Below are 26411 nucleotides of genomic sequence, written 5' to 3' on the forward strand. Positions count from 1 at the left end.
ATCCCATTCCTCTGACCCTATGCTTGTATTAAAAAATAGTTTTTTCCTAAAGCAAGGATATCCTCTTTGTCTTTCCTCTGCTTTGATTCCTGATAGTCTGGTAGCTTCTGAGAAGCAAGAGTCAGCAATGAGTGGTTAACCTGCAACCATCCAGGGTATTCACAGTGGAGTCTCAGGGCCAGCAGCCTTGGCATCACCTGGGTCCTGTTAGAAATGCAGATTCCATGGCCTCACCCGAGATGTTCTGGATCAGAATCTCTGAGGGCAGAGCCCAGGGATCTGTGTGTTAACAAGTCTCCAGTGACTCCGGCGCATGAGCTAGACTTTGGAGACCAGTGGTCTAATTGGGGGCTTCTCTCCTAACAACCTCCTGAGACCCCCTGGGTAGGGGAACCTGATTCTGCTTGAGAAAGGCAGTTCTGGAGCATGAGACAAGACTGCAAGGGGAAGTGTTTGAGTGGGGGTGACAAGCAACAGAGGACAGCAAGTGGGTGCTGAGCAGCAATGGTAAGACAGAAGGAAAGAAGTGTTCCCAGAGCAGGGGCACAGCCAAAGGCATTGGAAGACGCTATGCGAGGCAGGGCTCTTCAGCAAACAGAACCAACTTCAGAGACATCTTAAGGAATTGCTCACATGGAGTGGGGGAGAGGGCAAATCCAAAATCCCTAGGGTAGGCCGGCCCACTGGAAAACATTTTGCTTAGGGTCCACTGATGTGGGGCGTTGACCATGTCTACAAGATGCCTTCACAGCGGCACCTAGGTTACTGTTGGATTGAATCAATGAGTGCTATGGCCTGGCCAAGTCAACACATAAGGTGAAGCATCACAGACAAAAAGACAGACATCACTTATGTGGATGCTTTTGAGGAGCAGCTTTAGATAAAACAGTCCAATCTAAGATTACAATTCACAGGAGACCCAAGTCCTTGGATATTGACCACAGGAGACCCCAAAAAGGCAGAAACATGATGTTTCAGTATAAGTTCTCACCCCAGAGAACATTACATCAGATACATTCATTTTGCTACCTCTCTTTGCTTGAGCTGCTGTAACAAAATACCACAGACTGAGCAGCTTAAACAACAGACATTGTTGTTGTTTCTCACAGTTCTAGAGGCTGGAAGTCCCAAATCAAGGTGCCTGCCGATTCTGTTCCTGATGAGAGCTCCCTTCCTGGCTTGCAGATGGTCACCTTCCTTGTGTCCTCACATGGCAGAGAGAGAGATCACCTGCCTCATGTCTCTTCTTATAAGGGCACTAATCCCATCATGGTAGCTCCACCCCCATTACCTCCTAAAGGCCCCATCTCCAAATCCCATCACTTTGGGGATTAGAGCTTCAACATATGAATTTAGGGAAGACACAGCACTCAGCTCATAGCACTACCTGCCCTAGTAACTGAAGTCAATGTCTATTGAGCAGCTACTAGACACTAAATCAGGCACTGGAGGTATTTAGTGAATAAGACAGAATCTCTGACCTGAAGGTCATTTAGCATAATTATTAATTAAATCTAAGTTCAAGAAATATTTATTAATACATTATATTCCTCATTAGTATGACTATTACTTCAATCAATTAATTACATTAATCCCCCCCCCAAAAAAGAGTTGAGGTATTATGTTAGTGGACACAATCTCCTTTTCCAGCATTCCTGGGAAAAAATCTGAAAAACAGGATAAAAGTATTCCTATCCCAAAATTTTATTAGGAAGCTAAGCTGTCAGAAAACACCATGTAACACATAACAGCAAATCAGCCAGAGGACGTAGCTTAGAATGAAGGTTATAGGTGAGGGGTCTGCCTCCTCCCTCTACAGTCATGAGATCATCAAGTCCAGGATGCACATTGCTGGCTCTGAAATATGCCCTGTCCCACTTCTGGCTCCACTGTCTGTGTAAAGAAGGTGAGAAAGAGGAGAGGACACACGGTCAATCTTGCCCAAAGGCCAGATCCTGTTTCTGAGGCGGGAAGCACAGAAGGGTGGCAAGATCCTGGGCTCCTAATTTTAAGGTGCAGTAACACTGCCCTCGAGTAAAATGGGCACCAGACAATGTCCTGGCTCTGGACAATGGGGGTGGTTGTTCCCTCCACCTGAGGGCCTTGCTTCTCCAAGTGTGGTCACCGATGGAGCAGCAGTCAGCATTCCCTGGCAGCTTGTAAAAAATGCAGAATCTCAGGCTCCAGCCCAGATTTGTCAGTCAGGTGAGTCCTAAGCACACCACAGTACAGTAGATGGTAAACACCCAGAGGTGGGCAGGACAGCACTGGAACAGGAGGTGGGGCAGAACTGGCTCCTTCTCAACACACACACACACTTTTATAATCTCTTAAACCATCGAGCCTAACAAAATCAACCGAGAAGTGGTGGTTGTGCTACTCAGAGGAGTCTCAACATTCTGGGGAATCCTGACACACTCATGAGAACCTCCCTCAATATCTCTATGTCCCTTCATCTTCTTCCTGGCTCAGATCAGCTGTTGCCTCCAAACTCTGAAGTCAATCAAAATGTGGCAGTTATTAAGTTAAATCTAAGGTCACAGTGCTCAGTAGGCTACAAATTCCCTAACAGCCACTTCCACAGAGGGTGTGCTAGTTTGGATTCATGGAACATGCTGTACTTGGCCTCCTAGACACAGAGTGAGAAATGAACCTCCCTGCTCACGTTGGCCTTTGCATAGGACAGGAGGGGCCTCTCCACCCACGGTAGATTCCACCCAAAATCCACCCATAAGACCGCCACAGCAATAACAGAAGTTTCTAAAATTTAAAAAAAATAAAAATAAATAAAGATTTATATTTTCCTGGTCTTACTTCTAGTGAAAGCTGCAAGCAAGAAAACACTAAGGTTTATCAGCCAAAGGGAGAGAAACTGAAATGCCAAGGAACTATTTAAAATGGAAGAGGACTAACCAAGGACAGGGGCCAGCACAGATGGACTGGACCACCATGAGTGTCCCTCGTCCCCTCATCTCACTCTGACTTTTTAAACATCTTTTGTACCATTACCACTTCCATTCCCTACTCATTTTGCACATAACTACTTCAAGCAATAGTTGTTGCAAGAATAAATGCATGAATGAGCGAGTTGTAAATCACTGTGTGACACTTCCCTGTTGAAGATGGGAAAGAGACAGAGACAGAGACAGAGACAGAGACAGAGAGACAGAGAAAGAAAGGAGAGAGTGCTTAAGTGAAGAATAACACCAAGCAATCAATTTTCCTGGAAGTCTAAACTCCAGAAAATGGCCCTGTACATAGGGGATGATTCTTTTTGCTGTGGTTCCTCCTGTGTCACAGCCTCCTCACGTGGAGGCTGAGTGTCATCTTATTATGTGCCATCTGCTCAAGAGGATACCAGGGCAGGATGCTGTCAAGCAGCTGCTCATGGCCGTGTTGCCTCAGTGCCCCTGCAGATCCTCTGCAGACCCCTGAGCACCAGGGACAGCACTGTATCCCAGCACTCCATCTCCTGCTGTCCCAAGGAAGCATTTTGGGAGCCTTCTGTTTAGTGCTGGCCTCTACATGAGCAGAGGCCATTCACTGATCTACCTAGTCTCTGTACTGTTTTATTTTTTTTTTATTCATGGCAGAATCACAAAGCTAAAAAAATTTAGACTGCCGATGGGAGGAGAGAGAAAGAGAGAGAGAGAGAGAGAGAGAGAGAAAAGGAGGGAGGAGAGAGGGAGGGAAGGAGGGGGGAGGGAGAGAGGGAGAGAGAGAGAGAAAACCAGAGACAGAAAGATGGAGAGAGAACTAGAGAAAGAGATGGAGTCATAGGGACAGAGAAAGAGAGAACAAGTGAGACAGAGACAGAGAGAGAGAACGAGAGAGACAGAGACATTGCCAGAGAAAGAAACAGAGGAGATACAGAGAGGAAGAGAACAAGAGAGAGAAACAAAGACAGAGAGGTGCCAAGTGGGAGAAGGGATGGGGCACAGAAGAGGCAAAACTTGCAGCAGAATTGACAGTAAAGTCTCAGGGCCACCAGAAACACGTCCCTCTGGGGCTTGTCTCCCTGCAGGTGGCCTCGTGCCCCTCAGTGACTGCCTGTGTTACTGCATCTGGCATAAGTCAAAGCACAAACAGCCACCTCCTGCTTGTCCCATGCAAGCTCTGTCTGCCGAGTCAAAGCCGTCACTTCTCCATCACACCAGGATGGAAGGGACAATGACAAATGCTGACAAGATATCAACTGTGTGCACTGCCATACCAGGGGGCCAGGCAGGCTTCTGATGAGCTGCAGCAGACAGGGCAGGATTTTGTTCTGGAAACCTGCCGTAACACAGTGGCTCAGGACTAGCATGTTTGGGGACTGGCATTCCCGAAGATAGAATTCCTTCTTAGATCTTCTTAGATCTTATTCACAACTCAGCTGTTAAACACTTCCTCTTCCCTCCCTTGCCTTTTTTCCCTAGTCTTCCCCTCAGGTTCCTAATCTTTGGGGTTGAACCAAATGACAAGCAATCCCAGGAATACATAACCCGTCAGTCCGCATCAACTCCAGAAGCTTCTTAGCTGCTCGGGAAGGACGCTTGGGAAGAGGCAGGTGTGGGGTGGGAAGCGCGGCTGCAGCAACAAAGCGTGGCTGGCAAGGTGGCCAGCACTGGCTGTGGCCCGTGTGGCTTCCGCAGCTCACTGCTGGGCCGGGAGGAAGCTTCTGCTGCTCTGGAGGCCAGAGAACTCTCTCCCTCTCCTCCCGAGATGCACATTCTCCGCAAGTCACTTTCACAAATATCCGTGAAAGGTTAAGCAATAATTCTTGGCATTCCAAAACTAACATCAGCTGTTTACTAGTTCTCAGTACCTCAAGGGCAGTGATTCTTTCCTTCTCCTCACTGCCTGCCCACCTGTGTCCCAGGTGGACACTGGGAGCTGATGCAGTGGTGCTCGCCAGCAGTCAGGTAGCGGTTTTCACTCTTGGGGCCTTTATTGCCCCCACAACCCCATGCAGTGCGTGCTCCTGCCACCCCCACCTTCACATATGAGCAAATTAGGACAGGGAAAAGTTCAGTAACCTGCCCATGGTCACAGAGCCAAACAATGGCAGGGCCCGGCTTGACCAGACAGCTGGCACCAGCCCTTTACCTCTAAGCCAGGACCTTGAGGCATGAAGCCTCGCAGACCATGAATCCAGAAATGCCCCTTCCAGCCCTCACTGAGGGGACAGAGCATCTGACTTTCGAACAAAAACATGTTTTTGCCCTCTTTTTGCAGGGACTGCAACGTTATGGTTTGAGGTGTGTCACATGTGAAATCAAACTGGATGTTGTCATGCATTTATTTAGAAAAATAAATTATAGTGAACTACATAAAATACAAACTCTTTTAATATTATTTCCCATAATTGTGCCCTGAACTATTGGGCATGAACATATTTGCCTATTTTGTGGAACTCAACAAGGCACCATGGTCTCTGGCGATACATACCACGTATTTACGGCACCTGTGAAAACTACCTAAGTAAAGAGTGCCAGTAGATAATGTATAGACTATAAGCAACATGCATTGATTGAAAAAGTGTACTATCCAAGATTATTGACAGTCAACAAAATAACAATATTACATCCATATCAAAAATATCTGAGTTAAAGGCACTGTTGTTTCAAAACCATATAGAAAATTAAGAGAAAAATTTTCTCACATTCACAGATTGGTGAGGTGGATTCTGCACACAGAAGTAATGCTCTCCATTGCTATTAGGACTTTAACATAAATCACAAGGATTAAAATGCATGGTTATACTTCTTAATTTAATAACACCCTTGAGGCATGAACGTGAATGGCAACCTAAATCCATGAGACTACATTGTTTGCCTCTAGAATGAAGGATTAAACATTTTCCTAATGCTAGTACGGAAGGCTTTCCAATTTTTGCCCCTCCACAAAAAAAAAAAAAAAAAAAAAAAAAAAAAAAAAAAAAAGTTTTTCCATCCAGGCACTTTTTCCTACAATATAGCTTTGAGAATCTCTTTTTAAAACACTTATAAATGTACCATAATCATCTCCCTGTGAAAGAGAAGAGCAGATGTCTACAATTTAAGGTCAGCTTCATGCAGAGCTATTTCAGCTGTACCTGCAGCAGGCAGTAAATGGAATCAATGCAGCCATCATAGAGGGCTCCTTCAAAAACAAATTTCTCTCACATGACCATCCATTCTACTTAAGCAGAGTCAATAATAGGGGAAATTAGTGATTCAGTTGCAGAATAGTGGCCAACAGAATCTTACTATAAAGAGAAAGTATCTTGTCCTGGGAAAATGGGTAGATGGGTCTATAAATCTGTAAGCAAACAGATACCACTTTGTATCTTAATCCATGACAACTCAATTTGCTCTAATACAGCAAAGACCAGTACATATTGGAACCAGGGCATTTGAGGACTACTGGGATGTGGGATGTATGTAAATAAAAGATCAGATCATTTTACTGCAAGCTCCATAGTTCAGTTGCATCAGAGTTTAATAGTAGAATTAATGTAACCGAGGACTAAATATCTGATTTTTAAATATTTTATTATATTACAGCAACATTAATAGAATTACAAACAAAATGTACTCATAATTCTATTACTTCAACATATCAAGTTGCATTTATTTATCCATTATTTCTTCTTGTCCTGTTATAAAAATGTATAATTTTTGCTTAGCTTAAAGTTAAGTACTTGACATTTTAAATCAATACAGAATGTTCAGCATGTTCTAACCCTATCATTTTGACCCTGACGATGTTGAGACTCCATCAATAAAAACATTTTCCTCAGACTTCTAGCAGCATTAAATGCCATTAAATCAACATAATCATTTGATCAGTTTCCTAGACCCCATAAGTAAATTGTTTGCAGTTTTTCATTTTCATTGGGGCCAATGCTTATCCATGTAAATTTCACCACACAAATTTTCATTGATTTTTTTTTTTTAGTTTCCATCAAATTTTTCCAATGAATGTTTTTGCCACTGAGCATTTTCTTAAGTGACCATTATTTCTTCCAATCCTAATGTTCTTATGTGAAGTTCCAGCTACTATCAGTTTTATACAAGGTTTATTATTTCCACCAGGTGTAAATTTTCCTAATAATAATGCACACAACAAACATCATTGTGGCTGAAATGGTATTGTCAAAATATCCTGTTTTATTTAGATATATTTTATATAATAAAATATATATTTTGTTTTTCATAGGGATAATTGTAGATGGCTAAAATCCTCTAAAATTCAGTTCACACTTTGAGACCTGCTTCAGCTTCCCCTTTAAAAGCAAGTGAGGTACAGCCAGGTGGTCTTGGACTTATTCTGTTTCCCTACAGTGGGAGCAAATATGACCAGTGAGTCATATTTTTTTGACATTTACTTAGAGGCAGGTGTTGTCTCTAAGTTGGCATAACTTAAAGAGAAATATTCCAGCAAGAGTTACCAAAACAGAGATGTTTCCTAAGAAAAATAAAGGTTCTGTTTCTACAAAAGTAAAAGAGCGGAGTCTGAGTGCAGTGCCTGTCGGAGATGCTACCACATGGAAATACTGTCCATATTGTCTTTTTTTTCCTCTTGTTGGAAAGAGAACGTAACATGAGATCTACCCTCTTAACAAAGTTTCAAGTGCACAACACAGAATTGTTAACTATAGGCACAATGTTGCACAGCAGATCTCTAGAACTTAGTCATCTTGCATAACTGAAACTTTATACTCAATGAACAACTTTCCATTTCTCCTCCCCAAGCCCCTGGTAACTCTGTTTCTGTAAGTTTAACTATTTCAGATTCCCCATGTAAGTGAGATCATACAGCATTTGCCTTTCTGTGTCTGGCTGATTTCCCTGAGCATAATGTCCTCCTGGTTTATACATGTTGTTGCAAATGGCAGGATTTCCTTATTTTTAAGGCCCAATAGTACTCCACTATACCACATTTTTTTTATCCATTCATCCACAGATGGATACTTAGGTTGATTCTATATCTTGGCTATTGTGAATAGCGCTGCAATAAACATGAGGGCGCTGATATCTCTTCAATATACTGATTTTATTTCCTTTGGATATATACCCAGTAGGGGGATTGCTGGATCATATGGTAGTTTTGTTTATTTATTTTAGGAACCTCCATACTGTTTTTCATAGCAGCTGCACCATTTCACATTCCCACAGAGCCAAAGAATGTACATGTGCACAGAGCCAACAGTGTACAATGGCTCCACTTCCTCCACAGCCTCACCAACACTTGCCTTTTATTCTTTTGAGAATAGCTATCCTAATAGGTGTGAGGTGGTATCTCCTTGAGGCTTGGATTTGCATTCTCCTCGTGACTACTGATGTTGAGCATCTTTCTATCAACCTATTGGTTATTTGTATGTCTTCTTCGGAGAATTGTCTATTCAAGTACTTCACCCATTTTTTAATTGGGTTGTTTGTCATTTTGCTACTGGGTAATAGGAGGCCTATATTGCCTTCCAGAAGCCTTTTCACTTTGCTTTCTCACATTTAGGTCTATAATCTACCTGAGATGTGTTTCTGGGCATGAAATGAAGCCGTCCACTTTTCTTTCCTTCAGATGCCATTGTCCCAGCATTGTCTATTCTTCTTCCACTGCTCAGCGATGCCACCTTCATCATGATACAATTGTCTGTGTCTGTTTCTGAGCTCTGGGTTCTGCTCCATATGTCTACTCTTTTCTTGCACCAAAAGGCACTCTCATTTCCTGTAGTGTTATAAAAAGTCTTCCCGTGCAGTAGAGCAAGCCCTGCCATCTTGTGCTTCTTCAAAGTGACTTTGTTATTCTCAGTTTTGGGTAAGTATATACCAATTTCATTGACTGAAGACATAGTTCTTTTAACAGTTTTATTCCGGTTAAGCAGAATTACCTTTATTGCCGTATGTTTATTTACATTTGGCTAAATACCTACACAATTACATTTCCTTGTGTGTTCAATGTTCATAATGGATCTCCCACCTCCTACCACTGGGGTGCATGTGAAGTGGTACAGTTAGGGCCTGGACTTTAGAAGCCGACCCATCCTAGCTCTGTCTATTACCACATGTGCACCTCTGGTTATTTAACTTCTCTGAGCCCAGCTCCTCAATGTAAAAGTCATTGTTATACCATCTGCCCATAGAGTTATTGAAGGATTGTAAAAGATATATGTAAAACTTGTTGCCTACTGCCTGGCACACGATAAGCTCCCAACTTTTAAAAACAAAAGCTACTATTCTACTTCACGATGAATTTTTCACTTTCTCCCCAACAATGTCAGTGAGAAATCACAAGTGTTTCATCTTGAGTCTGTGATCACTTTTCTGAATTAGACACATATGAATGGATGTGTTTTTCATACCCACTTCACTGTGACTAGATCCTATGACTGTATGTCAACCAGCAGACATACATTTGCTTCTGGGCAATTCCCTGAGTTTGTTTAGATCATCATCAAGAGGCCAGAAGATAAAGAGAGGGGTCACACAAAGGCTCGCTCTCTGGGCTGAGGACCTGCGGCTCACTGTTCAGTGAGATCTAAAATCCAATGTTCCACAGGCAAATCCCCAACTTGTACCAGGTGTCAGAGCATGCATCGCCTCCGCACATGACTTTCAGGCACAAAACTGACAACTGCGATGTTGTGTGCAGCAGCAGCGATGGACATGTGGGCTCAGTCCCTGCCTGCATGCTCTCGTTTCTTCCGTTGGCCGAGAGCAGGGCCTGCTGCTCTCTCTAGCTGTGCCTTTGACCACTTTTGCCCACAGGCCAGCCTCTTCCTCCTCATCTTCCCCAGCAGCCTGATGGACGTGTGAGGTCTGCCCCAGCCACTCTGTGTTAGGATGCTGTTCCACAGCAGCTCTCGTTTCTGTGGTTATCCCCCTGTCACCTTTTCTTGCCCTGTGTGTGTAATCCTCCTGGGCTGTGCTCAGCGAGCATGTCCTCCAGCCCCAGTGGTTCTGCAGCAGGGGACTTGTCTGGCAGTGATCGGGTCCGTGTTTACTGTAGCTCACAGGAGATCCAGGTGTTATTTCTGGAAGCCACAGGGGACCACAAGAGCCTCTCCCTAGGCTGAAGGTGGATGCCATATTATTCCACATACAAAATATACACTGGTGCTAAGACCAGCACTTTTACAACCAGTTTGTTAAGGGTATGATTTCCTCACATCACTGGGAAAACATTTACATAGATTTTTCTGTGTGAACTTTTTATTCTTAAGTAGTTATAATCATTAGACTTGCAAGTGGATGTTAATGAAAATAAGGGACAACTACCAAGCTACATATAAAAATCATCTTTGTAAAGGCTGGTTAGATTTTTGACCTGATTTTAATAAGACAAGATTTTGCAATCTGGAGTACATTTGAAATGAAAATATGTCCATTTTATTTTACACTAGTGGTAGGTGTGCTTTTTGTAACTCAAACTTGTTTTCTTCGCCAACTGCATAATTGGAGTTTGCACCTGTTACTTGTCTTGAATTGATTTGACTCAATAAACCTTGCTGCAAGATTCTCTTTGTAGTTAAGATACTCCAGCTTAATAATTCCTCTCGTTTTGCACACACGAGACTTTCTGACAATGGAGTATGATTAGAAAATGCTGTTATTTCATGTGTCTGACAACTTAATTTCAATACATACAATATTAAGATGGCCAGTCCCCCAAAAAGGGCTATTTATATTGGGCATACTTTGTGAACATATATGACACACAACTAGTATATAGAATTTTTAATCCTTGAGAAATGTCTCCCCTTCCCCCACTGTTGATTCCTAAAGCCATGAGTGGGGCAGAGCAAGGCAGCACCGGCCGCTGGTGGGGTTGGAAGATCCCAAAGGCCCAGGTGGGTGAGCAGTGTGGCATGGGAGGCAGGGCCCATGGAGTGTGGTGAGAAAGTCTACACACAGTGGCTGTTTTTTTAATGCTGTCTTGACCCCATTTTGAGGATAGTGGCTGGTCAGTTCCCTTCATGAGCAGCTGGTTAAGTCCACAACCCAACCACTTCCCTTACTGGCCTATTCTTCTCGGGTTCTGCTAAGCAGCAGCCCTCATGGCCCGGGGACCAGGTACCAGACAACTAGGAACAGACCCTACGCCTGGGAGCCCACAGAACTATACAAATTAGCCAACCCTCAGAGAATGGGAAACCTCACTAGCCCCCCACCCACCTGCCAGACATAAGTTACTCCCACAGCTCCTACTTGCTGGTGCCGTCCCCCAAGCAGCCTCCATGTGGTCCCACCTGGTGGCCTTCTCTCATGCAGAGCTGTATGTAAACAAAAGTTCTGCCTCTCATCCGAGTGTCTGTGGGTTGTGGGCATCGAAAGAATCTTTAAATTCTATAAACAAGTGGTCTATGTGATGTTTCCAGGCCTGAGTGGGTGAGGAGGCTTCACACGTGGGAGCAGGAGCACCGAGGCAGGTGTTGGCTGAGAGGGTCTCCTCATGGCTCAGCATCCAGCATGTCAGAGCCCATGGGAGGAAAAGAGGCATCTTCAGGAAAGGGGCGTCCACAATGGCCCCACAGCACACAGGTTCAGGACACCGGGAGGGAGGCAGAGTGGGATCTACACTACACAAAGGAAGAAAACGAATGACTGCGCAGTGCTGTGCTGGAACTGAAGGAACTCATGGATTCAAAACATACCTCCCATGTCCCCTTTCTCAGAAAGCCAGAGGAGAATGTGTACCACTGAAGAAAGGATGTGAACCATGAAAGGGGAACACAGGGTTCCACACAACAGAGGATCTGCACAGCAATGGCCAGCCAGAAAGGCCAGAGAACAGCCATTTCAAGCAAACAGAGGCAGGACACCACAGGAAGGAAACACCCTGGGAGAAAAAAATGTAGAATTCATAGACTTGATATGTGTAGATATACTTAGAAATACAGAGGTGAACATGAGAAGGAACAGCTCGTAAAGCTGAATGTGATCCCAGACACATGCGAAGGCAGTGGGGCAGCAGCCAGTCTTGTCACATCAGTGGGTTATGTGCAGCATGCACGCTTCCTCTGGTGAGTCACGTATGCTGTGGCTTTGTGAGGGCTGTTTCCTCCGCCCCGCTTACCCTTCCCCTCACTGCCTGACAAGCTTGCCCTCAAAGGTGAACTCAAACTGACCTGTGACGCAAAGGACTCCCAGACTCATCCAAGTCAGAAGGTAGCCCCACCCCCTCATGCTCTGGTAGGTGCTGGTGTACACCTTGTAATGGTTCCCACTGATTCAACAAATAGTTAAAACAATATATGCTCAGACACGTGTTGCCCCTATTTGAACCCCAAGCATCTGTCAATTCTCTTAAATATTTCCTCAGAGGAAGGGTTCGGTAACTCATCCACCTCTACCCCACTGACATACAGTTGGATGCCATCATTGCATCTGGACCATGCCTCACTCTTTCAAGTTATGATTGCCCTCTGATGACTTCAGATACACCTTTCCTCATGAATTAGGCCACTGGTCTATTTCACTGTCTTATTAAATAGTAATATGGCTGCTGAACATCATGAATATAGTACTTTAATTCTAATGGATACGATAAAGTTCACATTTAAGTACATTTCTTATTGGGCTTCTTACCGATCAAGGGAAAAAAAAAAAAACCTTATCTATACAGCACACACATGCCCCCCCTGCCCCCCCCACACACAGTGATCACATGCTTAAGTAGCCTATCTTGTTCTTTTTAACTAAGGGCAGAAGAGAAGTAAATATCTTGTTTTTATTACTTTCATTGGGCTGTGCCACTTTTATGTTTTTAAAACTTAACCCTTTACACATTAAAAATAACCCACAAATCATAATTTCTAATTTGAAATAAGAAGTCACCAGACAAACTACTGCAGATATACTTTATTTTAACTGCCAACACCAAAAACAAAGCAGTTACTCAAAAGTAAACAGCTAAATAGCAACAATAATTTGACACCTACTACTACTATTTAGTATTCTGTCCCAAACCACTGGTTTATTTTTGCTACACTAAGGTAAAGGACTAGGCTGACAATGAAGTACTCTTCAGTCTTTTCAATCCACACCAGCTCCATGTGCACCTTTCCTTCTGCATCCTTGTAGTCCACATAGTATGTCTGTCCCAAGAAATCAGAACCGTAAGAGGGTATGGTAGCAGATCTCATGCAAACTGGAGAACTGAAACACCAAAAGGGTTTCCCACATTCTTCCAAAAGAGTTACATCCATTATAGAACAACTCTACAAAATAAACACAAAGATTTATACGAGTAAGGACAAAATGGCCAACTAGACCTGATTTTCACAGAAAATTGTGACTATATAAAACTGATTGGAAAGCTGCATGTGGCATCAAAAGTCAGAGCACTATCATTGGTATTTCATCGTCTATTTTATATTCTAGACTAGAATGAGTATCTCATGTCTTATCACTTAATAGTCTGAGTGGCTTATAACAAAATACCTGATACTGGGTAATTTATAAAGAAATAAAATTTATTTCTTATGGTTTAGAGGCTGGGAAGCCCACAGTCCAGGGAGGCTCTCTGGTGAGGGCCTTCATGTGGGTGGTGACTCTCCACAGGGATGCAGGGTGTACCATGGAGAATGAACTAAACAAGAGGGAGCTATCCTGCTCACTCACTCTCATAAAGCCATCAGAACCACTCCCGTGACCACCCATTAAACCATCAACTTATTACTCCATGAACGGATGGATCCATTCACAAAGGCACAGTCCTCACAATCTAATCACCTCTTAAGGGTCCTACCTTTCAATTACCATAATGGGATTCCTCACCCTCAATACTGTTACAGTGGGGATTAATATGAAGCTTTGAGGGACACAATTCAACCCATGACAATTCATAGTCAGTCAAACACAGACACAAGTGCCTGCAGGGTTGTCAGTATTCAGCACTGGAACCCTGTCCTCATGGAACTTAGAGTCTAGAGGCAGTAGACATTACACAAGTTACACAGAGGACTGGGTTCAGTGCTTCCAGGGAGGTGCCACATCCCCCTGGGAAGCACAACATCCCCCCAGTTTCTTGTGCCCACTCATGGATGGTCACTTTCCACCCTTTCATAAAAACTCCTGCTTCTTTGAGGTTTGGAATTTTCAGCTCTGCACCCTGATCCATCCTTGTCCGTGCCACCCCCACCTGTTTCCGTGATGTTGGTACCAGCTCTTCTCTGTGTCTGTCTGTGAGTCTTTCATCCTTCTCTAACATACTCAAATCTCACTATCATCCTAGAACCTATGCCCTGGGCTCTCAATTCCTGAGCTGTTTGACTCCAATGATCTGCTCCTCTATGATTTTCTCTATGTCTGGACTTCAGCACCCAGGCACTGCTGCAGTCACAAGCAGAGGGAACAGGCTCTGGTGTGCATCCCAACCATCCCCAGTGTCACCTGGTGGGACCTTCCTGTCTCTTGGGGTGGCTCACTCTCCTCCTCACGGAACAGCTCTCCAAACCTTTCCCCTGCCTTGGCCCCTCTGTGTCCTGCTCTAGGGTGCCCTTTGCAGATGACCTCACTCTTCACTCCAACACCAAACACACTGACCTGCCAGCTCTGCTCCACCTTCCCCTCCATCTGCGTGTCCGTCCCCATGCCATCCTCTCGGACAGGGTCCAGCAGCCTTCCCCTCCATCTCCATGTGTCTGTCTCCATGCTGATCTCTCTAGCAGGGCCCAGCAGCCTCGCAATACGCTCATCTCTCAAAGATGCAACCACATTCTCTCACGTAGATATGCTCCATCTCCCCAGCGGCTTTAACCTTTAAACATGTTCAAGAAACTCCCATCTTAGAGGGACACAGACACAGAGACCCTCCCTGAGACACCCCCGGGTCCCCTCACTCCTTCCTGCCCTTACAGACAGACCTCTCCAAAGAGCCATCTCCATTTGATGTGTCCCTTGCCTTGACTCCCACTCACTCCTCAGCCGACTCTGACCCAGTGTTCCTCCTCGTCGTTCCACCAAAATGGTGGTGGTCTTGATAAGACCACTAAATCTTGTAAATATTCATTAGTTTTCTCTCAGCAGAATTTAGCATTATTTATTACTCTATTCTTGAAAACTATCTTCCCAAGTGCTTCCAGGACTCCGCCATTCCACCGCTTTCTCTCAGTCCCCACTGTTGGGCTTCTTCACAGCCTGGCCTTACCACTATTTTCTATATACATAGCCCCTCCCCCTAAATGGAAGTCACCCATATCCACAACTTAAAACCAATGTGCCCATGATCCCCAAATGTGTATCTCCAGGCTGAACCTCTTTTCTAACTAAGCTCAAGACCTAAAACATCCTGCATGTTTCAAGGGTCATTCAAATTCAGCATGACTATGCACAAGCTCATTATGGCCTCAGTAACAATCTGCCAGAACTCTTTGTCCCAGGGAATGATGGAACATCACTGACTGTCCAGTTGTGCAATGCCCCTCACCCTCCCCACACAGCCCATCACCAAATCCTCTAAGTTTTTGCCTCGGATAGATTCACCTTTCTCCATTTTCACTGCCACGGTCCCAGTCCAAGTGCTATGTTCTGATTGTGTCCTCCCAAAATCTGTATGTTGAAACCTAATCACCAAGGTGATGGTACTAAGAGGTGGGACCTTTGAAAGGTGATTATTAGATCATGGAGGCAGAGCCCTCATGAACAGGACTAGTGCCCTTATAAAAGAGGCCCCAGAGGGCCGGCCCCGTGTCTCACTCTGGAGAGTGCGGCACTGGTAGTGCCAAGGCCGCAGGTTCGGATCCTTTATAGGGATGGCCTGTGCGCTCACTGGCTGAGCATGGTGCAGACCACACTGTGCCGGGAGCTGCGATCTGCTTACCAGTCAAAAAAAAAAAAAGAGGCCCCAGGGAATTGGCTCACCCTTTCTACCATGTGAGGACACATCTAGATGGTTCCTTCTATGAAGTAGGAAGTGGGCCTACACACACCAAATCTTCTGGTGGCTTGATCTTGAACTCCCCAGCCTCCAGGACTATGAGAAATAAATCTCTATTGTTTAAAAACTACCCAGCTTATGGCTTTTTGTTATAGCAGTCTAAAGGGACTAAGACACTGAGTTGCCAGTCTCTCTCTAAGGAACCACAACCACCATCAAACTGGTCTCCTCCCATTCATTTTCATCCATTCTACACATTTACAAGACAAATCTTGACATGATGCAAGTCTGACCATGGCACACACAGCTGAAAACCCTGTGACAGCTCCCCACTGGTCTCCACAACAGCACCAGATTCCTTTCTGCTGCATGAAAGGCTTTGCCCAGCCGGGCTTCCACCTAGCTGGACACTCCCCTTGCCACCCGTGCTCCAGCCACACAGCCCTCCTTCTTTTCCTTGAACATGCCACAGACCCCTGACCAGGGCCGTCTGGGCTCCCCCTGCATGAGAGCTCCCCTCTCCCCCCTCCCCTTTGTCTAGCTCAGCATTAAGAACCCAAACCAAGTATAAGTTCTTTGGGGAAGTCTCCCCAACATGCCCTTCTCAAATGGCCATAAGCTCAGTGGGCAGACACCCCATTTTGTGTGTGGATTTTTTGTGGGGGTGGGGTAGGGGGACTTGCTCCACATTCTCCAACACCGAGCTCAGTCTAGCACTTAGTAACTGATAAATATTTACAGATGAATAAATAAAGGGATGACAAACGAAGCTTAGTCATAAAAGATGAACAAGAGTTAAGTGAAACAGGAGGGGGAAAAGGGAACAGCCTATGCCAGAGCCTGAAAGCAGGTGAGGCAGCGCAGCCAGGGCGAGGCGCAGGTCCTGGCAGCATGGCTCCTCAGCGCACCTCCAGCACCAGCACAGCATGACCAGTGCTTGATAAATACACACGAAATAAATGAACAGGTGCAGTGCAAGGGGGCAGGCAGCAGGAACAGAAACAGAGCTATCAGCTGCAGTTACACACTAATGAGAGATGGTAGGAAGCCTGAACTATCAGAGGAAGTAAGCAACAGGGAAGGAGAGATGGAAGAAATATTGACTAGATAAACTGAGCAGAATCTTATATCTGAAGGGAGAGTAAGGGAGAAGGCAAGTTTAATCTCTTACTCTATTTTTCATCACACAAGATGATGATTTGGGAAAGAAGGAATATGTATGTTTAGATATGCTAAATCTAAAATGTCTACGGGACACCCAAACATCTGACTCCATCAGAGGAATAGATATATCTATATGGGGATCCAAGTCAGGAGAGAAATCACACTTGGAGATACTGATATTTACTAATATTATTAATAAGCTATATGAGGATACTTTAAAAAGTTCATGGAAAAATCTGTATTATCTTTAAGTTCCACTCTCCACAAACTTTTTGAATATCCTCAAAACATATTTTTAAATTTACTTTGAAAATTATGGCAAAATAAACATAGAACGTTAACCATTTTTTGAAGTGTACAGTTCAGTGGAATTAAGCACACTGACACTGCCATATGACCATCACCACCATCTGTCTCTAGAACCCTTTTCATCTTGCAAAATTGAAACTCTGTGGTCCTTAAACACTAACTCCCAGCTTCCCCTCCCCCGGCCCCTGGCATCCACCTTCTACTTTCTGTGTGAGTTTGGCTACTCTAGGAATCTCGCATAAGTGGAATCATACAGTATTTGTCCTTTTGTGACTGGCTTATTTCACTTAGCATAGTGTCCTCGAAGTTCTTCCATATTGTAGCATGTGTCAGAATTTCTTTCCTTTTTAAGGCTGAATAATATTATTCTATTGTATGTAGGTAATAGTTTGTTTATCCATTGCTGTCAGTGGACACTTGGGTTTCTCCCACCTTTTGGCTATTATGGATAATGTCTCTGTGAACATAGGTGTACAATGTGAGGTATCTTTTTAACATGTTCTGTGTAAAAGACACTAACCTAAGCAGTTTAAAGGAGCTAAAAGGTAGCGTCAAGGATGAAATCTCCTAACATTCTCTGAAATACGGCTTACTATTTGCCATGACTGGTACCTTGTACTATAAACTGAATAACTATATACCACTGCTTTCTGAAGTTGTAACTAATTAAATGTGGCTGACAGTGCTGGCCATTTGGAGCCAAGTGTGACTGGGTCTGCAGGCTATTGGATCTGCAGGCTACAGTTTTACCTACCTGTGCTCACCCCCAACCCCTGTGGTGCAGGGGGCACAGGCCCTCTCCTCCTCATTTCTAGAACCTTGTTCCTTATTTCCCATCCTGTCTGAGGCATCTCCTTTTCCATTGGTTTCCTTCTCCATAATAAATCACTTCCATACTTCCGGGCGAAGTGGGGATGTATCTTAGAACCTCTCTCAAACCTTCCTCCCAGTCACCTTTCCGTCCTTCCCAGGAGAGTTGTGTTTCTGGTTATCCTTTCCTAAGTCAGTCTCTAACACCTAAATGTCTAGAAAATGCACAGTTGAGCATGCAGCAGAACTCACCTTCCCTACAGGAGTAAGTTGGCCTTCCTTCCCCGCACCTCCATCTACCAGTAACTGAGTCAGGTTCAAAATTCAGTGTCTGGGAAGGCTGCAGCGCCTGCACGAGGGGAATGTACTGTTCTTTCAAAGGTGTCTGGGTTTGGTATCAGCAACCTTATAATCATCCGTGGAGCTGCACCACTTGGCAGCAAAGTATCCAAAGTGCCTTTTTTGTGGGGCACAGCCACGACCACATATTGACCCATGACATATCCACAGCAGGCTCTACTGAACTCAACTCTTGCATAAAGCAGAACCACAGAGCTATACTAAAATATCTAGCTTAAAGTAGATGCCAAGCTCTATATAGATTTAGAAGTAATATTAAGATAATATCAAAAAATGCCAAGGCATGAAAGAAAAAAGTAAAAGGAACACGTGCAAGAAAAGCCTTAACAAAAGAAAATCCATCTATCAGAAATTCTGATAAGAACTGAGAGAAGAAAGATCATAAGAGTATTTTACAGGTTGAGAATCTCTGATCTGAAATGTGTTTTGGAATTTGGATTTTTTTCAGATATTGGAATATTTGCAGATTGCAATCCATTCGCTACTTTAAGGACTCAAAATCCTGTTTCCAGATCAAGCTGTTTTGCTAGAAGCCTGTGTACCTGAGACATACTGGTTTAGCAATCTATAGAATCACCACTTGGAGTTCATTTAAAGGTCCAATTTTGAAGGTACAACCTCAGCTTCTATAAGAATTGTTACAAGAAATCTGTCAGTGCACTTGTTGCTAAAATGATATTTAGGATTGGTCTATTATATTTAGCTTAGTCTGCCCTACAAAAAGTCCCATTGGAGATTTTATTTTTAATGGTTAGAGCTGGGAGATGGCTTTGTTTCTTTGTATAATTACTACACTTCCCTCTTCCCAACAATGAGAACTAAATGACTGCTTTCATCTTGCTCTAAACTACCAGAAAACATAGAACAAATAAAAGCATTTTAAAAAATTTATGCTGACCCTTTAAGTTTGTTATATTTATAATCTGCCTTTTTGGTGCTCAAAGTCTATTTTGATATTAATATTTTATTTTAGTACATAGTTTTATTATAAGCCCCATCTAAATCCATCAAAGAAAAATGAAGTCAGCTCTGGGCTCTTAAAGATATGAAACATGTTCTTTTGTGTGTGATAAATATCACTTTTACCAAAGGTTAAACATTTGCTTACAAATAAACAGGACTAGTAAAATGTCTCATTGCATCAAATACCAGGTGGCTCAAGTGATGATGTCCCATGACATCACTGCCCTTTGTCTCAGTCATCACAGCGAACAGTTCTAACAAGACATCCATACACACAGGAGGCCCTCTGCAGTCACAAGGGACAGATCCCACTGGTTCCTGTGACTATGAAAATCCTATTCATCCCACAAAGTAAAGATAAACAGTAATGAGATCCAGGAGCAGCCATGTGTAGGAGAAGCACAGAAGAAAATGAAACTATGTGAAAACATCTCCCCTCTTCCTCCTTCTTCCTCCTTCCCTGCCAATTCCCAACCACTAAATCAAGTCTCCCCATCCATGGGACTAGTTTTTAATTTAACTGTTCAAGGAAATACCTGTATCCTAAAACAAGAACTTATAACTGCAACAAATTTTTAATTGGTATATGAATGATTAAGATGTTTTTAGTAAATGTGCTTGCCTGGTCCAACCTTCAGCTTCACTCTCTCTGCACAAGACAGACAGAAGGGCTTAGAGGGAGTAGAGTGGTGTAATCAACACTGTTGAGAAACACTGCTACAGATGATCTACCACTCCTACTCCACCACACTCAGTGGAAACAGAAGGTATTCAATATGCATTTGATGAATGAATTGATTTTCACTGGCTAAGAGAATGTGCACAAATCTTCAGAAACCAGAATAACAAATCCAAGGCTTTAAAAGAAGCATGGCATACATATATTAAAGACATTTTTTTATTATACAGAAACCAGGTTACTTGAAGAAAAGAAAACAACTGTTTTTTACCTTTACATAGCCATCAAAAATATTAGTTCTCCAAGAGAGGCCAACTTTTCCAACGAGAGGTAGGTGTTCTCTGTTATTTTTAAAATTTATAACAATGAGCTTCATGTATCCATTTTCAATGTATCCTGAAAAGATTTAAGATTTTTTAAGTTACTGGCCATGGGCAGCCCCCACCACCCAGCAGAAGGAAAGAGCACACCTAGTTGTGCTCAGGTGCCCAGGGGTCATAGATGGGAGCCACAGGAAGCCCCCACTGCCCAGCAGAAGGCAGAAGCATGCAGGGCGTTGTAGGTGGGATCTGCAGACAGCCCCCACCTCCTGGTGGACAGGAGCATGCATGGGGTCTTAGGCAGGAGCCGTGGGCAGCCCGCACCACCCAGCAGAAGGCAGGAACATGCACAGAGTCCTAGGCGGGCACCATGGACGCCCCTACTGCCCAACAAAAGGCAGGAGCACATGGAAAACACCACTTCCATGAAGGTGGTCCACCACAGCCACTGCCACCACAAGGGTGGCTAGTCTTGCCACCACAGAATCAGCCACAGCAGCAGCCACAGCCACTGTGCAGGGAGCCCACCACCCACTTGACTGCACTGACAAAAGGAGAGTCACCAGCAGAGACTGGAAAAAGAAGAGGATGTCTGTCTTCTCAAAGCCCACTCCAGAGTAATAGAAGAGCAACTGTTCTACTGGATGACCAGGCATCAATGTAGAGATAGTAGAAATAGAAAAAAAAAAAAAAGAAAGGGAGGGAGGCAGGGAGGGCAGGAAGGAAGGAAGGAAGGAAGAAAATATGACAACACCAAAGGAATACAGTAATTCCCAAGGACCAGACCCCACAGAGCAGGAAACCCTTGAAATGAATGAAAAGAAATTCTGAGCAACAACAATAAGGAAACTCAATGAGATACGAGAAGACTCAGTTAGACAACATAATGAAATGAGAAAAAATATCCAGCATACAAAGGAGGAAATTTACAGAGATTAATACTTTAAAAAAGAATATATCAGAACTTCTGCAACTGAAGGATTTATTCAAAATAAAAAAACACAACTTAGAGTTTAAGCAGCAGGCTAGAAGAAGCAGACAAAAGAATTTCTGATCTCCAAGTCTCAGTCTTTACAAAATAACACAGGCAGACCAAAAAAAACAAACAAAAAAAAAAGCAAAGAATTTTAAAAACTGAAGATAATCTAAGAGAGCAAGCAGACAACCTTAAGTGCACAAACATCCAAACACGGGTGTTCCAAAAGAGAAGGAGAAAGGAAAAGGCATTGAATATCTATGCAACAATATAATAACAAAAACATTCCCAGGTATAGGGAGAGACACAGACCTTCAGATCCAGGAGGCTCAAAAATCTCCAAACAGATTCAATCCAAAAAGATTCTCTCTTTGACACATTACAGTCAAATTGGCAAAGCTCAAAGACAGAGAGAATCCTAAAAGCAGGAAGAGAAAAAAACATCAAGTCACCTATAAGGGAACCCCTATCAACTAATAGCAGACTTCTCAACAGAAACTCTACAGAACAGAAGAGAATGGGATGATAGATTCAAAATACTATAAGAAGAAAACCACCAACCAAGAATACTATACCCAGCAAGGCTATCCTTCAGAAATGAGGGAGAAATAGTATACTTTCCAGACAAACAAAAACTGCAGGAGTTCACCACCACATGACCATCCCTGCATGAAATCCTCAAGAGAGTCCTGAATATGGAATCCAAAACACAATAATTACTATCACTAATACACAACTAAAACCCACTGGTAGAACAAAAATGCAAATGGGAAAGAGAAACTAAATCTTACCGCCTAAAAAAACCAACAAATAGCAAAGACAAATAATAAAAGTGGAAGAAAGGAACAAAGGATATTTAAAACATCCAAATGAAAATCAATAACATGCCAGGAGTAAGACAGTATCTGTCAAATAACAGTCCTGAATGTAACTATATTAAATTCCCCACTCAAAAGACACAGACTGACTGATTGGATTAAAAAGTTGGACCCAATTATATACTGTTTTCACGTGGCTCACTTCACCTGTAAAGACAGATACAGATGAATGGCGAATGGATAGAAAATGATATACCATAGAAAGGGATACCAAAAACAAACAGGAATAGCTATTCTTATAGCAGATAAAATAGATTTCAAACCAGAAACCATAAAATGAGACAAAGAAGGCCATTACATAATGATAAAGGGATGTATTCAGCAAGCACATATAACAATCTTAAATATATATGCACCCAAAATCAGAGTACCCAGATATATAAAGCAAACACTATTAAACCTAAAGAAAGAGATAGACCCCAATATGATAATACTAAGGGATCTTAATGCCACACTCTTAGCACTGGACAGATCATTTAGGCAACAGATCAACAGAGAAACACAGGATTTAAACTATACTTCAGACCAATTGGACCTGGTAGATATCTACAGACCATTTCATGCAACAACCACAGAATATACATTCTTCTCATCAGCACATGGAACATTCTCCAAGATAGACCACATGTTAGGTTACAAATCAAGTCTAGACAAATTTTTTAAAATTAAAATCATTTCTAGGCTCTTTTCAGACCACAGTGAATTGAAACTAAAAATCAATAACAAGTGAAACTCTGGAAACTATACAAATACATAGAAATTAAACAACATCTTCCTGAATGACCTAAAGGTCCGAGAATAAATTAAACAAGAAATCAAAAAACGTCTTGAAACTAATGAAAATAGACACACCATAATAATACCTGTGGGATACCGCAAAAGTAGTACTAAGAGGGAATTTTATTGCAATGAATGCTTACATCAAAGAATGGAAAGATTTCAAATAAACAACCTAATGCTATACCTCAAAGAACTAAAAAAACAAGAACAATACAATCTCAAAATTAGTAGATGGAAAGAAATATTTAGGTTCAGAGCAGAACCAAATGAAATAGAAAACCAAAAAAACAATGCAAAAGATCAATGAAACAAAAAGTTGGTTTTTTAAGATGTTTAAAATAGACAAACTATTAGCTAAAACTAATTAAAGAAGACAGAAGACACAGATAACAAAAAATCAGAAATGAAAAACGGGACATTACAAACAATACCACAGAAATACAAAGAATCATTAGAGACTATTACAAAGAACTATACACCAACAAATCAAAACCCTAGAGGAAATGGATAAGTTTTAGGACACATACAAACTACCAAGACTGAACCAAGAAGAAACAGAAAACCTGAACCGACTAATAACAAGCAACAAGATTGAAGAAGTAATCAGCAGTCTCCCAACAAAGAAAAGCCCAGGACTGGATGGCTTTACTGATGAATTCTACCACACCTTTGAAGAGGAATTAATACCAATATAACCAAAGGAAGATCTCTACAATAAGAACTCCAAATCACTGTTGAAGGAAATTAAAGAGCACACAAAAAGATGGAAAGACAGTCCACGCCCTTGGATTAGAAGAATTAACACTGTGAAAATATCCATACTACCCAATGTGATATACACATTCGATGCAATCCCCCCCCAAAACACAAATGACATTCTTCACAGAAATAGAAAAACAATGCTAACATTCATAAAGAACAACAAAAGACCCTGAATAGCCAAATAATCGTGAGCAATAAAAATAAAGCCAGAGGCATTATACTACCTGACTTCAAATTATACTAAAAAGCTATAGTAAACAAATCAGTATAGTGTTGGCATAAAAAGAGACACTCAGACCAATGGAACAGAACAGAAAACCCAGAAATCAACCCACATACTTACAGCCAACTGATATTTGACAAAGGCACCAAGAACATACAATGGGGAAAGGACTGCCTCTCAATAAGTGCTGCTGGGAAAACTGGACATCTATATACAGAAGAATGAAACTAGATCTGTGCCTTTCACCATATGCAAAAATCAACTCAAAATGGATTAAAGACTTACATAAAAGACCCAAAACCATAAAACTCATAAAAGAAAACACTTCAGGAAGCAGGACTGGGCAAAGACGTTATGAATTATACCCCAAAAGCATAAGCAACAAAAGAAAAAATAAACAAATGGAATTATATCATTCTAAAAAGCTTCTGGGGCCGACCCCGTGGCGCACTTGGGAGAGTGCGGCGCTGGGAGCACAGCAGTGCTCCCGCCGCGGGTTCGGATCCTATATAAGGATGGCCGGCTCGCGGTGCGCTCGCGGTCACAAAAAGACAAAAAAATAAAAATAAAAATAAAAAGCTTCTGCACAGCAAAAGAAACAGTTAACAGAGCGAAAAGACAATATACAGAGTGGGAGAAAATACTTGCAATCTATGCATTTGACAAGGGGTTAATCCAGACTATACAAGGAACTCAAACAACTTAACAGTAAAAAATACAAGTAACCCAACTAAAAATTGTGCAAAGGAGCTGAATAAGCATTTCTCAAAGGAAGAATCAAAACCACACTGAGGTATCATGTCACATTAGTTAGACTGACCTGTATCAAAAAGACAGAGAATAACAAATGCTGATGAGGATGGGGAGAAAGGGAACCACACTGTTGGTGGGACTGTAAATTGGTACAGGCACATGGAAGACAGTATGGAGGCCTCCTCAAACAACTACAGAAAGAACTGCATACAACCCAGCCATCCCACTGCTGGGTGTATACCCAAAGGAATGGAAATCATCACATCCAAGGGATACCTGTATTCCCATGTTTACCACAGCTCTATTTACAATATCCAAGATATGGAACCAACCTAAATGTCCACTGACAGATGACTGGATAAGGAAAATGTGGTACATATACACAATGGAATACTATTTTGCCATAAAAAGGAATTAAATTCAGCCATTTGCAGCAACATGAATGAACATAGAGAAAATTATGTTCAGTAAAATAAGTCAGGGACAGTTAAGAGAAACACCACATGTCCTCACTTATAAGTGACGGATAAAATAAACAAAGAAAGAAAGAAAGACACAACAACCACAATTTGTTGAACTTTAAAAAGGAAAGAATGGAACTGAGGCCGCCAGAGGTTGGGAGGAGAGGGAGAGTTTGGCAAGAAATTGGTAAAAGGCCACCAAAAATGATTACATTGTGTAATGATAAATATAGTAATTAAAAATAAAATAAATATGAGGAGAAAAAAATACAAACCAAAAAAATAAAAATAGAAGACTAAAGAGGAAAAAAATATTTTTTAAGTTACTATTTACCAATGCAGGACAACTGAGTCCTACTGAGTACTAGGGTCACTGACAGAAGATACTGGAACAGATAATCCTGGACTCCAGCTTGAGGCCAGGGCCATATTTCTGTGTCCAAGAGACAGAAAAAATGAACATGTGCTCCAGAAAAGTGATGTCAGAGGTGAGTCAGGGGGAGATGGCTGGGGTGAGCCCAGAAACCCACCCTGTCACAGATGAAAAGACTGAAAGAGAACAAAGGTTCTTCTGACTTGTTTAAGCTAACAGCAATAGAAACAGAAAACCAGAATTATAGAGCTTAAGAAAGGAAATCAAAAAAGAGGGAGTGATGAGAGAGCTGCCCTTCTGGAGAAATGAGGGACTGGAGAGCAGGTGTGCACAGGGGTGAGTAAAGGAACCCAGCATGTAACCGTAACCCTAACCCTAACCAACATCTCTGCACATGCTTGTAAATGAGAACAAGTCCTCACACATGCTTATTTGAGGCCCACTGTACCCCTCCTCTCACTCGTTCAGAGCTGGCTGCTAGCAATCTCACCACAACCAAAGAGATGGGCCTGCAGTGCCCACACAGCCCACTAGCTCTGCACTCCCAGGACTCTCAGGGGAGGGGCACCTGCAGCTCTGTCCAGCTTCACAGATCCATTTAAACGCACTCTGAAAAGCCACTATCAAGCATGATAACATATGAGACAGACACCTAAACATAAGTAAGGTACAGCAGCAGGGCAAAGCATATGGAAAAAGAACAGAGAAGAGCAAATGTGCTTTGGACCCAGGCTGATTATTTCAAGGGACAAAATAA

At 42.6% G+C, this 26411-nt stretch overlaps 1 protein-coding gene across 11 annotated transcripts in view; it reads right to left on the reverse strand.

Moving 5' to 3' along the window:
* Nucleotides 1-26411, reverse strand: part of FBXO15 (F-box protein 15) — an 81992-nt gene that overhangs the window by 14018 nt on the left and 41563 nt on the right. For 7 of the 11 annotated variants that reach the window (XM_063077029.1, XM_063077027.1, XM_063077019.1 and 4 more), the window contains 2 exons: nt 20400-20524; nt 12836-13183 (listed from right to left, as the gene is read on the reverse strand). In XM_063077029.1, coding sequence (XP_062933099.1) covers nt 12914-13183; nt 20400-20524 — 395 coding nt within the window. In that variant the 3' untranslated portion in view covers nt 12836-12913. Of the gene's footprint in view, nt 1-12835; nt 13184-14585; nt 14725-18378; nt 18476-20399; nt 20525-26411 lie in introns of those variants that run through there. The other 4 variants (XM_063077020.1, XM_063077023.1, XM_063077021.1 and 1 more) reach the window with 4 other exon arrangements.

Source organism: Cynocephalus volans, chromosome 13 (assembly GCF_027409185.1).
Source record: "Cynocephalus volans isolate mCynVol1 chromosome 13, mCynVol1.pri, whole genome shotgun sequence".
Lineage (NCBI taxonomy): Eukaryota > Metazoa > Chordata > Mammalia > Dermoptera > Cynocephalidae > Cynocephalus > Cynocephalus volans.